Source organism: Osmerus mordax, chromosome 23 (assembly GCF_038355195.1).
Source record: "Osmerus mordax isolate fOsmMor3 chromosome 23, fOsmMor3.pri, whole genome shotgun sequence".
Lineage (NCBI taxonomy): Eukaryota > Metazoa > Chordata > Actinopteri > Osmeriformes > Osmeridae > Osmerus > Osmerus mordax.
In genome coordinates, this window is record NC_090072.1 from 7149160 (window position 1) to 7166340 (window position 17181).

Genomic DNA, 17181 nt, shown 5'->3' on the forward strand with positions numbered 1-17181 from the left:
GTGTGCGTGTGTTTGGGTGTGTACAAGGCTTGGAATGCACGCAGGCGTCTCTGTCAGGATTCCTTGGAAGATTCCGGAGTTGCGACAGGCTGCTGAAAAGGGGCGACACAGCCTCAAACAGGATTCAAATCGTCTTGTTGTTGCTACACAGTGCATGTGGCTGCATACACCACTTTCCAAGCGTTCAATCGGAACATTGGCCAGTCACTCCTCTTTGTATGTGACTGACACGACTCGGTGCATTGAAATACCGAACCAATAGCATCACCCGCCCTGCGTGCCTCTCTGAAGCAGAGCTCAGCGGTGCTGCCGGACGATATCTGGGGCCACAATCTGGGGGCACGCGCTCTGGAGATGTGGGTTCTTGTCTCAGCATGAACCGTTCCTTCCACGTCGAGGAGCCCAGTAGAATACAGGCGAAGATGTTCCTTCACCTTTCAAATGGAGTCTGCTGCGGGTGCGCGCGCATCGCAGACGGACGTTTCTTCGACAGGAATGTTTGCGTACCTGTGCACACGCGCGCTTAATTTACTGCTCTTGGCGTGCTGATCGAGAGGACCACATGGCCCGGACTGTGGGCGTACGAACACACACGCACACTTCTACCTCTCCTCAGGTAAAATGATCATTTTCTCCCAAGACTATGATTCATACTAATACATCCTTGTGACCCCCCCGTGTAAAATTATACGACCCAATCCCCTCTCGTACAGGATCCCTCTAAATGAAGGTTTAGCATAACCCCCGGCTGGCGGAATGACTCTGAATACCCACGCCACAAGGCTTGCCTGGAAGTATAAATCAAGCATCCCCTCGAAGATAGGGAGACGCACCATTTATTGGCAAGAATAGAAAAATTCATCCTGGAAACCATAAATCATCAAGCAGGCACACACCCCAGTGAATACCCCCCATCCACCAAACAAATCGATTCGCCGGGTTATTGCACATTTCAATCCCCGCCCCCCCCTCCCCATTTCACAAGACACCCTAAAACCCTTTGTGGGCAAGGGAATTTGCATACACACACAGATTAAAATCTCATTAAATATTTAATATATACTGTTTTCATATATTTAAATGGTAGTGCATTTATGAGGATATAATGTTAAAAGGCTTGTTTTTTTGTGTGGGGATGGGAGGCAGTAAATCAGTGATGATTGTGTTGTGTTGATGTCGTGGTGTGTTGGACTGTGTGGATGAGGTTGGCTGTGTTACCAGCCCAACCCTTTTCCCCATCACTTAATTTGCAATATCCCACCATGCATTGCAGCATCCCTAAAGCAATGTAAAAATGCTAATGGAGTCATCATGGGTTTATCTGAAATCATAAAACGGCTCCTCCCCACTAACTTATTGGATTTGAATGGTTTGGGAATAGGAACTGAATCACCATAAAAATGCTGCAGAGATTTACTTCCTAATGAGGTAAACATCTTGAAACAAAATGTCTCCAGACAAAGGTGTCAAATAGGCAAAAAAGGCCAAGTTGGAAAACGTGACCGCAATTCAACCGACCTTCATTTTATCGACGGGGATGTTCCAGACACCAAACACATGGGGTCTTGAGAGACGGACAGCGTGAGACGAGGGGACTGACATATTCATCACCCTATCAGAATTCAGGGGGGAACAGCTGCTCAAGGAAAACGATTGGACCGTAAATCTTTCAGATCGTCACTGTGTTTTTTGAGTGAACGTGGCTTGCTAGAATTCCCCCGGGCGACACTCGGGACAGGAGTTATGTAGATGTCTGTCCCTCGGGCCTCATCCCAGTTGCTTCATACGACAACTCAAGTCTGCTTCAAAAAAACAACAACCCTTTGACAAACTCTCCCTAATGTCCATTGTTTTAATTAATTGAATTAAGTCTAATGTAACTACTGTTTACAGTATAGCATATGTGGAATGAGACAGCGTCTGACTGAGACAGCATCATTTACATGCACCTCCACTTCCTCCAGTACTGTAATTGCGTCTGCAGAGTCACAGCGAAGCATGTGTGGAAATGATTGTATTAATTTAAATTTGAAAGGTATTATAATTCAAGTAAACAATGGCTGCTGGTTCAGACTGTGGATGAAGCTGACTGGAAACTCAGGGAGTTTGCCATGTATTATTCATGATATTTGTAGTTCTGGCTACAGGGCAGTCTTCAACTCCAAATGATCTAGGCTGGTACTGATTGGGGAATATTTCTGTGGAAAGTCCTGTACAGTATTGTACAGGATTAACACGTCTTAACATTCCTATCAGGTTTATTTCCTTCTTTCTGTGGTTCATCATTGTAGAAGGTGTTTTAGGGTCGAATCACAGGTGCCCTTCAGTTAACTGAATGCAGCTGCATTGCCTGTTCTATGGACATTGATCACAGTACAGAATACTATAAGTGAATTTGTATAAGGATAGTACACAAGAGCAATAGTAATGTAATAACTACTGATTTTGAGGAACATAAGTACATATAACATCAAATTTCCTCCACAATATCCATAAACAATCCCTATCAAAGGACAGTTATTAAGCTATACATGTTCTAAAGCAACAGTCAGCTACATTTATTGGAAGAATCGCCATTGAAAATGAAATGTTTCTTACATAGTTTGTTGTGTCTTTTCACTGAATCGCTCTGGAATGACGTCAGCGAGTGTATTCTTTAATTCTGTTGGGAATGCAATCGTACCCTAGAGGTTTTTGGTCCACCACAGATACGCTCATAACCATGTTGAAAGGTTGCAATCTCCAGCTAGAGTTTGGGTTATAGAATAAGGAATTCTATATATATATATATATATATATATATATATATATATATATATATATATATATATATATATATATATATATATATATATATATATACAGAGGTGTGATGAACATAGAAAGGAAACAATGTAAACAATGCTGTGATCACGTGCTACTGGGGAAATGTTTGACCAACCTATCAGCAGAGCGAGCTATAGCGCTGCTGGTCACAGCAACAAATAAAATACAATAATTTCATAGGAATATATATATATATATATATATATATATATATATATATATATATATATATATATATATATATATATATATATTAACACACACTGGCTACATCAAAGAGATATTCAGGCTGTCTAAAGATGGTTCACTCAAGGATGTTGACCATGAGAGAGAGGCTTTGATCTGTTCTTAGTTACATTATAGCCTTGGTTTGGCCGGGAGCAAACCTAATAGTTATGATGTAAGTAAATGGTATATTCTCTCAAATTGTTCTCATTATAAACAAGCTCAGATTTGTTTCCAATTCCCCCAGTTTTCTGGTTGCACTGTTTTCCCTTCCACCCAGCCCTTCATATTGGCAACCACGCCACTAGTGCCTCCGCAATTATTCAGTGTAGTGCCCTTGTGTTGTAACCATCATGTTCAACCTTCACCCCCTCAACTGAGTCCTAGAGTAAGTATTGTATCTAAGTTGAGGGATGATTGTCCGTTGTGCATCCGACTTGTACTGAGCCGCGTGGTCTCCCCTGAGGGCTACAGTCTCAGGTTTAGTCTCTCCTCTCATCCGCTCGTGTCTGACATGGCACAACCGTGCGACTGGAATATCAAGGTCAGTCCACGTATCCTGGCTGCACTCTGTAGGAAAACGATAATAACATAATAACACTCAGTAGATAGTGCATGGGCTACACGATAGAAGGTTCTGTAAAAGTACATCAGGAGTGGATGGAATTTTTTGTAGATGTTTGTCGCTAGTTTTATACCGTCACACAACTTTTTGATCGTTTCAAGTTGTCTCATCTTAACGTCTGAATATAGGACACAATAAACTCTGTGCTGGGATTTTCATGGTTTAATTTCTATTTCTGGCCAGTCAAAAAGCAAACCACGCAAATGGAGCAATTCAGAGAGGGGCGAATGTTTAGAGCATCGGCCATATTTTCCTCATCAATCATCGCAACCCGTAAACCCGAACAGAATCTCTTTTCCATTCCGAAATATGGTTCTAGTCATCGGCCTAAAGAAAGCACCCATTCTTCTAAACACACGGGAGCAGGAAATGCATCTGTTTATTACTGCAGCAGTGGTCTCCTCTCCCTCTCCTGGATTACTGCCATGGCACCAGTGGAAATCCATATGTGGTGATTCAGCTATAGGTTCTCAGTATTCAGAACATAATGCCGTCGTCTACAGTCTTGGCATTTGTCCTTAAAGCGGAGAATGTCCCCAAGTTCCATTTTTATGTGTTTCCCGCCACTTCTTTGTTGACTTGCCGTTGCTGCAAGATAAATGGGGCTTATCTCCGCCATACAACGTAGGACAGGGGGAATTGTGAGCAACCAAAACACTATTCAAGCCGTTAATCTGTCGCAATGTTGGAGCAGGATTACGTTTGTCAGAGAGAAAGAAGAAAAAAAAGGCGGTCCAAGCCGCTGATGTTTGGGGAAAAAAGGTTCTGTCTCAGCGTGCCATGGTGAGAGGAGACAACCCATAAGCGAATGCATTAATCATGATCTCCCACGGTCCCACAATCCCCCCTCCTGCCCTCATCCCATACCGCCACCATGCTAACGCTAACCTCGTAAATACTCACGTTTTCAAAACTCTCCCCCCCCCCCAAAAAGATTCTGTCAGACCCTTCCAGATTGAGAAGTCACTTCTGTTCTTCCTCGTTAGTTCCACGTTGCTAATCCGTGGTTTGTCGCCCCCGGAGTGCTCCTGGACGATTCTTGGCGCCGTTTGTCATCAACATCCTTAAACCCGCTAATGCCTTCCAGAACATCACGTTAAACAACAACAAATCTGTGATTGCCTTGATGGCTGCCGTGGAGCCCCACACGGATCCTCCGCTGCCTCTAACAGATGGAAGCCGGTGGGTTCCGGTGGGTTCCGCGATGCTCGAGTGGCTTCAAGCGGGATTCCCCTTCAGCGGCACACGCTAAATCATTCCCTCCCACGCGCCGTCCTTGTAGTTTCGCTTGCCTACGTTCCGTCCCTCCGTCGCTGTGCTTGTGATTTAAACTGTTTTGTTGTTCAGGCGCGAAAGACAAATGGAAACCGGATCTGCTGTCCGCTGAGGGATGATGAAAGCTCTGAATAAGCGTGAATAATGCGGGGTGTATTCGGAGGTGTCACGATTGATATTTTTCATCGTCTTCAAGTATACGCTATACGTTTATTTGTGAGTGTAGGCTTGTGTCGGTGTGCAGGCCTTCTGTTCTTCCTGGTGGGTGTGTGCATGCATCTGCCTTGTGTGTGTGTGTGTTCTACAAGGGCACCAAGTGTACACTTGTCTTAGTGTAGGTGCGTGTTCTGGGACGAGGAAATCAGTTTAACCTTGCCAATACATAAACTCCTATTATAAGACGACCTTGTATTCACAGTGAGCTGTGCGGTCTGCCAGCCAAGGCCAAGTTCACATTCACTGTCAGAGCAACGATTGAATTCAGAGATGACACTTTTGCATGCATATCTTCGAAATGGTGCCATTCTAGAAGGCTGTAAGGAATGGGCAAAGTGAATGGCTCCTGTACACACACACACACACACACACACACACATAGATTCATCAGGAACCTTGACCAGCACTTTATTATCTGACAGTCACTGCAAAACATTGGAGAACATGTGACTGCTGAGGATCTTCTGGTATATATATATTGTGCTGTTTTGTTTTCCCTCCAAGTACATGGCCATGGCTTCTTAGGAGTTCTTGTTATGCCAGTCCAGGAGACAGGCCAATGAGAGAAGATGGATGCTGTTGCGCTCAGCTGCGAAAGATAATGAATGAAGTCGACTCTGGGCAGTCAGACCATCACTAAAGCGTAATGGGTCCCTACAGAGCGACTTGGATATTGACCCGCCCGTCACTCTGTCTCTCTCCTCCTCTCCTCTCTCTCTCTGTCTCTCTCACTCTCTCTCGAACACAAACACACACACACATACACTATATACCTTGCAAAGTACACATGCTGAAGCACAAGTCACACAAAGGAACCTACACACACACACACACACACATACATTTGCTCCCTCACGCAACCGCACACTCATTTCAGACCTGTCCAGGCAGGGCCTGATGTGACTGCTCTTACTGTCTCGGAAGAACACGGACCAAAGGTTTGCCTTCCAGTCTCTTGATGCTGGGTAATAACACACACTGTGCTGGTCTAGGAGGTAGGAGTAAACCTCTCTCTCTCTCTCTCGTAGGCCACAGGGAGACACTTAACCTAACCCTAACCCAGACTTCCTTTTACTCAATGTGTGTGTCAATGTGTGGGTGGGTGGTTTTTTAGGACCAGATTCATGGTTTATACCTCAATCAAATTGTACAGTTGGAGAATTCAGGGATTTTCTTCACTGAAACTCTCCCGGGAATCTATTTCCCCCACATTTGATTTGTTTCTGTGTGAAGTCACTCGGATATTTAGTTTGCAGCTGCTTCAACAAAGACAATTTTGATTGTTTCTGCCCCGCCTTTCGACTGTAAAAGACATGTTGACTCCATCGAGTTTGTCCTTACACAAAGCAGGAGATTCACGCAGACCAATTTCGTTTTTATTGCGTCGCCAATGCTGACCCACATTTGTCCTACGGTTGACAAAAGGCCGGTGTGTATTTCCCTGCCAGACCCGGGCCACGGCGAGGTCTGACTGTCTGTGGCAGGGATTGGAGAGTTTGAAGAGGCCTAGGCCTGAGCCTCTTCTGATTGTGGTTCGGTGGCTGCGGCAGGATCAACGGCGATTAGAGTGATTAGGGATTGTGCTTACACCAGACTCCCGGGTGCTTTGTGCCAGTACCTCCATCATCAGCAGGCTGTCTGGTGGCCTAATCTACTCCGCTCCAACAACCGGCAGAAGATGAGGGGTTTTGTGTCTGTGTGTGTGTGTGTGGAGGGGGGGGTGTTAGAAGTAACAATTGACGAGGGGAAAACTAAGTTTTGCCTGTCTTTTGCAGTAAAAGTTTTTAAAGAGGCTTTTGGCCAGGGATGGCAGCAAAGTGTCGCTGTTTGATTTTCTCCACAGATTTTTGTCGCCTTTCAGTCCCCGTGAGACCCTTCTGACAATAAGTATGCTTGGGCATCTTGGGAAAAAGTCCAAATGAAACAGTCTTTTTTCAAATGTCATTGAGTTGACAACGTGATGACAAGTGGACAAGAGGGACGATTCTGCGGTAAATAATATGATATAGCATGACATCATACTGACAGATTCAGATACTGAAGGGTTTCTTCCCTCAAGTGGATGGCGTCCACGGATGGTTTTCTGCTTTAGCCTCAGTCATTTTCACAAGTACATGTTTTCTCGTATCTTTCAACGAAACATCAATGTCTCTCCTAACGGGGCCAACTCATACGGTAGGTTACCGGCAGCCTTTTTTTACTCTGCACTTACGTTCCCCCCTTAAATGTTCACTGTCGGAGTTTCTCCCTCTCCAGTCTCTTTCCTGTCTAACTAGAGCGCATTCATCTAGCCACGTGAACCCATTATTCATTTACATATTTGAATCAATCACGCCAGGCAAATCCATTCCCTCGCCCTGCTAGTTCAAAGGGCCCCATCGGAGCCAAGTGCCTGATCCAACCCTGATTATCCTCTAATTGGTAATTGTGAAGTGGTAACTCCATGTGGCTATGCCAGAAGCTCCTACTATTGATTCCCTCCCACTCAGCCATTGATTTGAGCTTAATGTGTTTAATTCAAATTATTTCAATTTTCTTCTCGCTTGCTGTCTTCGATTCTGTTCTGTGGTGGGCCACGAAGATTCAGATGGGAAGTAGTTTTTTTTTTCCCAACGTGGCGTGAAACATGCCACGACATCCAAGGGATTTTGAAAATGGGTCAAGATAGATTGAACGCACGGATTAAGTGTGCAGTCCACATACTTGAGAAGTAATGTTGTTTAATCCAGGAAGTTTTTTTTTTTTGCATGATTAAAGTTGAAAAATACTGTATGACCCGCTCTGAACTCGAGCCTTCCGTGACACTGTCAACATGTTTTCATGAGATTCAGGTCCATGTTTAATGGGATCAGATACATTGGTTTTATGTAAGCATTCGTTTGAGGTTTTACATGCAATGAGATTATAAACTCTTCGCTTGCGAACTAGAGGGAATATCATCTGTTTTTTTGGTGTAGGGGATTAGCATTGCACATGTGTTTGTGTTCTCTCACCGTGATTTGCACACATGCGGGTCATATGCATGTGCAAGTGTGTGTGTGGATATGTTTGTGTGTGTGTGCACGTGTTGGTTTGCTTGCCTTCACATTGCTATAGACTCACAGAAGCTATCTGTCCAATCACATCTTCTCATACGACCTTGCTTTCTAATTCCATCTGAAGCTCTACCGCAGCTCCCGTTCTCGCCGGGCAATTACAAAGCCAGTCTCAAGAACAACAACCACAGCCAATTGATGAAGCCAAGCCTCGATAATTGTTTCCCAGTTTCGTAGGCTTGACCCTTATTTATTTGACTGCCATTTACTGGCACCAAATTAACTCTTCATAGAGAAGGCTACCATCCAGGCACACGTGCTGACTGAGGTTGTCGCCCCTGTAATCTGGGTGAGTGAGTGGTTGCAGGGGGGGGTCGCGGACTCATAAAGGCCAGATAGGGGCTGTGCTTCGGACCATGTCTCATTAAAGCCCCCGTCTGTAATGAGATGGGGAAGCTTCACTCTTCGCTCTCACTGGAGCGATTGATTAGCCCGGCGGCCCAATCAATGTTAATTAAGGTGTAGGGACGCCTTTAATCGCGCCACATGAATCATCGTGTCAGATGCACCTTGACCCCTGTTGACTCACATTGTGAATGGACGAGGCGAGAAGTAAATACAGTCGTGTTGTTTTACGAATTGTGTCTCTAGGCAGGTTTGCTAACGCTATAGAGCATGCGTGTGTTGTCGAGGAATATGCAGAGTCAGGCTGAAGTACTGATCGGTGGAGTCCACGACCTTTAACTTCAACATTGATCTCCCTTCTCTTAATTTCTCCCCTTATGCTAATCCATCTGTGGACAGCAGATCACGTCAATCAATACAGATACGAGCATTAAACGGTTAACGCCGTGCGATGAATTTGGCATTTATGTGTGGCTGGAGCTCTTGAGTGTACGTGGACCCAGCTTTGATTGATGGCTGCCAGTGGCAAAACGACCGACGTAGACAGTGGCGGCAAAGTAATTGTGTTTTTAATGAAAGGCGAGGTGAGACCTCTTTCACGATCTGCGCTGATTTTGCACTCAGCCGACTGTGTCCTCATCTCATCCTTCACGCCGTATCCCTGCTCCAGATTTCATTTGATGGAGCAATTGTTTTTTTGTTTTTAAGCCCGAGTCCGACTCCCTTCTACCTCATCAAATGGATTTTTCTACCGTTGACAGTGTGGCAATCAATGTCCAGTGAACCTGCAAATGTGCCGAGTTCTTAATCTGAGCAGTGTAATGATATCCTCTCTAGCTCATTAGCCATGTTGTAAATATTGTAAACATTGGCTAACACGGCCTTAGCTTAGCTTTTGTCTATTTTCGGAAGTTTTCCATTTACACGGTTGGAGGTGTGGGACTGTGCAATTCACTGTGACCTTCCTGTTGTCTTTCAGATGCAATAACCGGACTCAGTGTGCGGTGGTGGCTGGACCTGACGTCTTTCCTGACCCGTGCCCTGGGACCTATAAGTACCTGGAGGTCCAGTACGAATGTGTGCCGTACAGTACGTATCTCTTCATTCCTCTCTCCCTCATCCAGCGGTCCCTGTTCCAGCTTCTACTCGTGTGTATGTGCTTCAGAGGAACAGCAAAGCGACGCAGTGTATCTCGTGTTTTCTATAACGCTTTGCTTCCCTCGATCTGTACTGTCTTCAGACATTTTAACACCAGATGTAAGATTGTTCATGAGATTCCTGTGGACACAAATATGAACATATAGCCCGGGGATATGAAACGTTATTGTATTCATAAACTGTACTCATACTGTATGCCAGGATGCATGTTATTGACTTTCTTCAACGTGACAAACGACTCTTTGAATACATCGTAGCATTTAGACAATTTTTACCATTACATCCAACCCAAACAGTTTAGTCTCCCATAACCTCTCATATCACATTTCAGTCACACATGGATCATCCCGTCTCCTTCATGTTCACAGTAGATGACCACAAGACACATCAGACACAGCCTGACTCATATGTAACCGCTCCTATCTGATTCCTGATCCACACGCTATTGATTCCCATGGGTATTTTGAGCCAACTATGACATTCGAGTTGTTTCCAGTGGAATTGCTATTCTGCTATTCTTCGGTAAATCAGTATTGACATTTACATGTCCACTGAGGTTTTTCTGTCCACAGCTTTTCAACTGACAAGACTGATTTGACTGATTGAAGTGCTCACTTTCAGTTAGAACTATAGATGCAGTATGCATGTGTTTGACAGAAGCACAACTATGTTAAAGCTTTAATCCTATGACCGTACCTGACCTGAATCTCCCTGCTTAGCGTTATAATTCAAATACTAACATTCAAATATGAACATACAGCAGATTCTAACCATTATAATTCATATGGCTCTTCAATTATATTGTGTCAAAGCAACACAAGCCTACTTTACATTAGACTTACATTTAATTTTTAACCATTGCATTTAACAAATCCTTATGGTGTTTACATTGTGCTAAGCTACGTCTAATATATCCCCTAAAACTCCACAACAGACCCATGGATGAACCCTTCAGAATAGCAATGCCTTCAGCCATTGTAGAATGATGAAACACCCTAAAGCTATCCATAATTTCACTAGCAATGGGACATTTGGTCTGGGAATTGAATCCCTAGCATGGGGTAGAGGCAAACAGATGAACAGGAAGTGACAGGAAGTTGCACGGTCATTATCATGTGACCTTGTTCATTGTGTTTTGGTAACCTCCATATGTGAAACCTGAGTAACGTACACCACCAAAAATCTGAATTGAAAGTTTATTTTTTGAACTATATCTGAAATACATATCAGTTCATAGTTGTCGATAGGGATTTCATAACATCATCGCTCTGGATAAGAGCATCTGCTAAATGACTAAATGTATCATGCTATTTGTGAGTCAGGTGGTATTATTACCTGTCAGTGTTTAAATCCAACTTTAATATTATTTAATACCAAAGGCTAATAATACGGATAACTGACAGTTAGAATAAACAATTGTAACAATAAGACATGTTCTTATCTGAATCATTTACTTCATTTACTATATATTTATCTATTATTCATCTATTTTTGAACTCTAAAGTCAATAACTTTTATGTTTTTAATTACTTTTAGCTATGAATGCCAGATCATCAAGTAAATCTTGCAAGTGTCTTGTATTGGAGTTGATGGTATTGCCCTCTTTAGATTTCATCTGATTCAATCAATTGCCCTTCAGCATTAGAATCAGCATTTAACAGAACATCATAGATGAAGCCTGTTTACCTGTCAGTTTTATAAAGGCAGACATGGCCTAATAGAACACACCATGGCACTATGCTGGGGGAAGAGAAAAGATTTGTTTTGTGTTTGTGTAGCACACTCAGGTGATTATATCTACCTGCTCAGAATGACAAGTTTAGCACAATTCCTAGCTGACTGACTGACTGGTTGTTTGCGTATTAATGGATGAATGATTACCATTTTATTGGCATGACAAAGAGTGGATTTAAAATGAAACTATAAAGCAGTGGCGAGATGGGGAGAGGGTCTTGTAAATGAAAGCCCTTGCCGCCCTGTTCTCAACAGAGTGAGGGATTTAAACTGCTAATAAGCAAAGCAGCCAGCCGTGGCTCAACCTCTCCTGCTGTTGAGAAGTCTTGACTCTATCGCACTGACAAGTTGTCTCTCTTTCACTTCTCTCCCCGACTCCCCCTCTCTCCTCCTCTGGCTCGCTCCCATCCTCTCTCTCCCTCCCCCTTTCTCTCTCTCTGTCTCTCTCTCTCTCTGTCTCACTCTCATATAAACTCTCACCGGCTTAGTGTTTCTCTAGCTCTATCTTACTCAAATCCACCTCTCTACACTCTCTGTCGCTCCGTCTCCTTCTCTCTCCCCCTCTTTCTCATTCTCTTTCCCGCACTATCTCCATCTCTCTCTCTCTATCCCTCTCTCCCCCTCTCTCCCTGTTCAGGAGGTTTTCATCAGTATTCTGGTGTAGAAGCCCACTCTGTCAGGATAAGTTACAGCTCTCCCCTCCATCTCTCGATCAGGCTGGAGAATAGCTCCATCAGACCTGCCTCGTAATGCCAGAGAGCCCAGGCTCCTAACGGGAATCTCACACAGGCGGGATACGATATTGATTTTATTAATTGCCGATTTGGTTCACGCCATCAATCGCAATGGGGAAATGTTATGACGGCTATGCCCATGAGCACACCTTTGTTTGCCTTTGCTTGATGGGCTGTTATATTTCACCCGGTCTATCGTCAGAACAATTATTGCTGAAGCCAGTCGCTTCTTTGACAATTGCACTAAAGAAGTCTTTGACGCAGTGCATATACTTTTCAAAGAGTGTTCTGGACCTGAGGCTTGTAGGGAAATTGGATTATTTTTATACAGCCACTTTTCCCCTCAGAACAGAACCATGCTCGCCTGAGCATGGCCGGGTCTCTCTAGCAGTGCCAGATCTGTCACTTACCTCCCTGTACTAGCCCTGCTCACGCGTGCGCCTCCATGCACTCTACAGATTATCAACGCTGCCCTTTGGATTGAGCGCCCGTCCCATTCCTGAAGGGGCTCTGCTGCTTTGATCAGAGAGCCAACATCTATTTCCTCCTCTCCGCCCTTTAACCCTCCTCCTCCTCCTCCCCCTCGCCACCCTTTAATCCTCCTCCCCCTCCTCCTCCCCACCCTTTAGCCTTCCTCCTCTTCCTCCCCGCTCTGAACCTTGAATATCCTCCTGCTCCTCCTCTTCCTCCCCACCCTTCAACCTTGAATCCCTGCCTCCTCCCCGCTCGTTTATCCTCGGCGTCTCCAGAGCAGATGCTCATCTCTGTCCTCTCTCTGTGAAAGAGACTCTTGTTTAACAAGCGGGTCCCTCCCAGAGGTCAGCCTCGTCAGAGGTCAACACACCAGTCCCGGCCGCCCTCCTAACACCACGCACCTTCACAGCTTTAATGAATCCCAACACCTCTGAGGCCTCCTGAAGTTGTCTCACGGACGAAAGACCACCCCTCCAAATGAAAGTGTCCCTGGGTATGCTTGCCAGGCCCTGCTTTGGAAGAAAGCAAGCAATTTCACATCCGGCTTCCACCCCTCCCGACCTCCCCATCCTCTCTCTCTCTTCCGTATTATGACTAATTAGAACGGATTCGGCGTGCCGTTGCCATGGCGAATCCGCTCCGACCTTGATCGCGGGAGCCAACGGTCGCCCCCTCCCCTCCCCAACGAAATGAGCTAGGGTGTAATTACCGACCCTTCCAGTAAGATCTTTTGTCCGTCTCAACATGCTAAAAAGATACCGCCGTGTAAGCAAGGAAAGAAAGAAGGCAGGAGAACAGAGGGAGAACAGATCGGTCGAGCAATCCATCTCAGAAAGAGAAACACGCCCCCCCCCCCCCCCCCCCCTACTGTCCTCCGCTAATAAAGACAATGTAGAACCCTGCAATGCACAGCAGGGGGCCCAGCAGCCAGACACAGGGTGTGCAGGAACCGAGCCCAGTCATATAATCATGTAATCAAGCCTCTGATTCAGATCGAATAAGGAATCGCAGAGCTATATGCCACGAAGCCGCGTCGGCTAATTAGCCGTTTGCCGATCTTGTAATTGTTTTTTAATTCATTCCGCCAGGATAAATAATCAATCGCTAATAACGCACCGACCGGTTCAGGAGGGGCCTAATCGAATCAAGCCGCCATGATTGTTTTGGCGTGTTTTCTGCACACCTGCGGCCCGACGCCGTCCCCGTCTGTGCCGACAGGTTGGAGGCGTGGAATCGATGCGAGGCGTCAGGGCGGCTGTCGTTTCAACATGGCGTCTGTGGCGTGATGCGTCGCGGTGACGACCGCCTGCCTTGCTGCAGTGAGCCACAGCACCTGCGTGAGAAGGCTGGAACTCTCTCTCTCTTTTTTTCTGCTCCTTTGTCCACGACTGAATGTGGATTCTTTGTTTTCTTCTTTTTTTTCTCTCTCTGTAAAGCTATAAGAAACAAATCAGATGAGGACGCCCTGGATGTTTATCTTTTTATATCAACCATTTTCTCCTGAATTAAAACTAACTTTAAACAGTGAAATTATGATATACTTAAGGATTATGAATAAATAAATATAAATCTACCAAGCCTTCTGGCACCCACGCAGGAGACCAAAGGAGCTCCGTATTAAACTCCAGCTGGCCAGCTAACCGGGTCAAAAAGTTGCCAGTTGAATATGCATTAACACGAGATATCATATGCCCCATGCAACAACTGTAGCTCTGCCTCCTCTCGTCCCTGCCTCGGTCGTGCAGTGTTGTGCGAGGCATTAGCATCAAGGTAGCATTAGCATCACGGTAGCATTAGCATCACGGTAGCATTAGCCAGCGAGAGCCTGTTTTCACCTGGATGGCCACATCCACGTCCCCTCATGTGTGAAGGGAGGGAGGACTGAAATGCTAACTGGATGTAATAGTCTACCTCATCATCTGGTGACAGCTGACCACTGGCTAACCTGCGAGGCACTCATGGCACGCTGTCTCCCATGAAACCCTGATGTCATCTGTACGCACCTGCCATAGAGGGACTGAATTCAATGACATCTTTATATATTAATATCACAGTTATTCGTTGTAACCCATTCAGTACTGGATCCACAGTTCAGTCATATTTGGTGGAATGGCCGTTGCTGCCTGTTAAGCCATATATGCAATAATCTTCGGTTTCTAGTAAAATATTCTGTGTCATGGCTTTTAACCTGCATAAGTAAAGGACATAAAACATTTATGGAAATGGTATACTAGTATTAAATAGGATCGCCTATGAACGCAAATTCCTTACTATCTATCTGCTCATAGCTACAGTAGGAAGAGACACTATGTACATAACTGGATTGTCATACAACACACCCGGGAAGGCAGCATGGTTTGAGGAAAACACATTCCGGAAATAGACATTCATTTACCTCATCTTTTTTTTTCTCCGCTGCTTTTTGGAGTGGCTCCGTAATTGCGGAGGAAGGGTGTGATTACCAATGTGGATAAATTGCAGTGTTAAAGAGGTGAATCTGGGCATGTGGAAATGCTTTTCCCTTTCTAATGGCTGAATGCGCCAGCATAATCTATCAGGTCCTCGTTCCGGGCCTGCTCTCTTTCACACAGGCCTCCACAGATGCGCGACCACACACACACACACATGCACACACTCGCACACACAGGCACACGTAGACAGGAGCACAAATGCATCTGCCAAGATGTACGCATATTAAAACGCACACAGAGATGAACTCCCACACACACACACACACACACACACACAGTGCTGATTCCAACTCACCCACCCACACTTTTTTGAAAGTGTTGAGAGTGCTAAGTGCTGAGTCTATCGCTTTAATTGGAGATTGGTCTCTTCTGGGTCTCTTTCCCTGCAATCTCCTTGTTAATCAAAGTTCCTACTGTGCGTTTACTCTTTAATGAGGCCTTCCTTTGCTGTTCCGTGTTATTTCAACAAACCAACCTAAAACCCTTCCACCAATCCCTGCCTCGTTCCCTCTTAGTGTGGGTTATCGCACTCGGTGATTAGACAGTCGTAGGTAATCCAGTCATTTTCAGGCAGGAGCAATTACGGTATTTCTGCCCCAATTGCGACTGCGTTTCTCAAAAATGCCTCTCTCGTGCTTCTCTCGTGTTTCCCCCTTCTGTTTGGATGTTCCCTGGCGGGTGGCAGGCTGGCGCGATGCCAAGCCCCTTGCCCCTCAGTCTGACGGAGACACACACAAACACGCAGCCAGGCACACTTCTCCTGAGCACTCACAAGGACTCTGCTTCCACCACCGGCACAGTGAAGGTTATAAGATTGCCCTGCTAGCAAGACAGAATGTCAGAGGGTGAAATAGAGAGAAGGAGGCTGAATGGAGGATGAGGGGGCACTGAAGGAGAGGCGAAAGCGGAAGCAGTGGGGGGGGGGGGGGGGGGGGGGGGGCTGAGAGTGGACGGTAGACGGGAGGGAGAAAGAGAGAGACGAGCGCTTGGGAGAAAGACGGAGAGTGAAAGAGAGGGACAACATGGTAACCAGTGTGACACCTCACTCATCCCATGTCACATGCTATTGAAAGCCCTCTCGTTTAAGTGATTTATTTAAGAAGAGGGTGTCTAGTCACTGACTGGCTCCAAGATGGGGCGAAGACGAAAAAGAGTGTGTGTGGGGGGGGGGGGGGGGGGGGGGGGGGGGGAGTGTCAGAGAGAGAGAGCGAGGGAGAGAGGGAATATGACAAAAATGGCTTCCGTTAAGCCATGAATCTCTATTAGTGCCTAATGACGCCGCTCTTGCCGCCTCACAGTCATTATGTTGAAATTGTGAGGTGTTAATTATTGAAATGTAGATCCATACAGCTGCCACGTTCATGAGGGTGTTGGCGGCGGTGGCCTTTAGCACTGACATCTACGTGGCAATCGCATAAGGTGTGTAGTTAAGAGATACGGGTGAATACCTCTGCACGGAAGGAGGGAAGCCTCAATTTGAGCTCCCAAACTAAATGTTGAACTTCAGACTTAATACAGTGTCTGGTGAAATTGTTGGAGACCAACAGCATTCAGGATGCGATCGTCACCAACCACCATCACCCTGACATGGGATCTATCAATCAAAGACCAACAGGTACTGTGGTTCAGATGAACAGGTGGATAGCGTCTCTAAGTTCTCGCCCTACATGATTGAATAGGTTCTCTGCTCTTTTGACAACACCTCGTGTATCCGTTTGCATCTGTTTGCGTGCCATTGTCACCTGGTTTAGTCGTCTCTAGGTATTTGGAGAAAAGAAAGTACCCAGCATGCTCTTTTCCTATAAACCAGCTTGGTGTGTAGAAAAGAAAATGGTGAGGAATGCTCGAATGGACTGTTGGACATTTTCACTGTGTATTTGTGCCTCCTCTACACTTTGGTTTTGTTTTTGGTTGACTCCTTTTCTTCTTTGTCTCAAGTGTAAGCCTGACAAAGACGGAATATATATGAAAGAAATATCACGAGAGAGAGAGAGAGAGAGAGA

General features: G+C 45.4%; 1 protein-coding gene across 1 annotated transcript in view; it reads left to right on the forward strand.

The window, feature by feature from the left end:
• LOC136967381 (adhesion G protein-coupled receptor L3-like) overlaps nt 1-17181 on the forward strand; it is a 66555-nt gene that overhangs the window by 42195 nt on the left and 7179 nt on the right. Inside the window, exon 4 of the mRNA XM_067261147.1 lies at nt 9587-9696. Coding sequence (XP_067117248.1) covers nt 9587-9696 — 110 coding nt within the window. The remainder of the gene's footprint in view (nt 1-9586; nt 9697-17181) is intronic.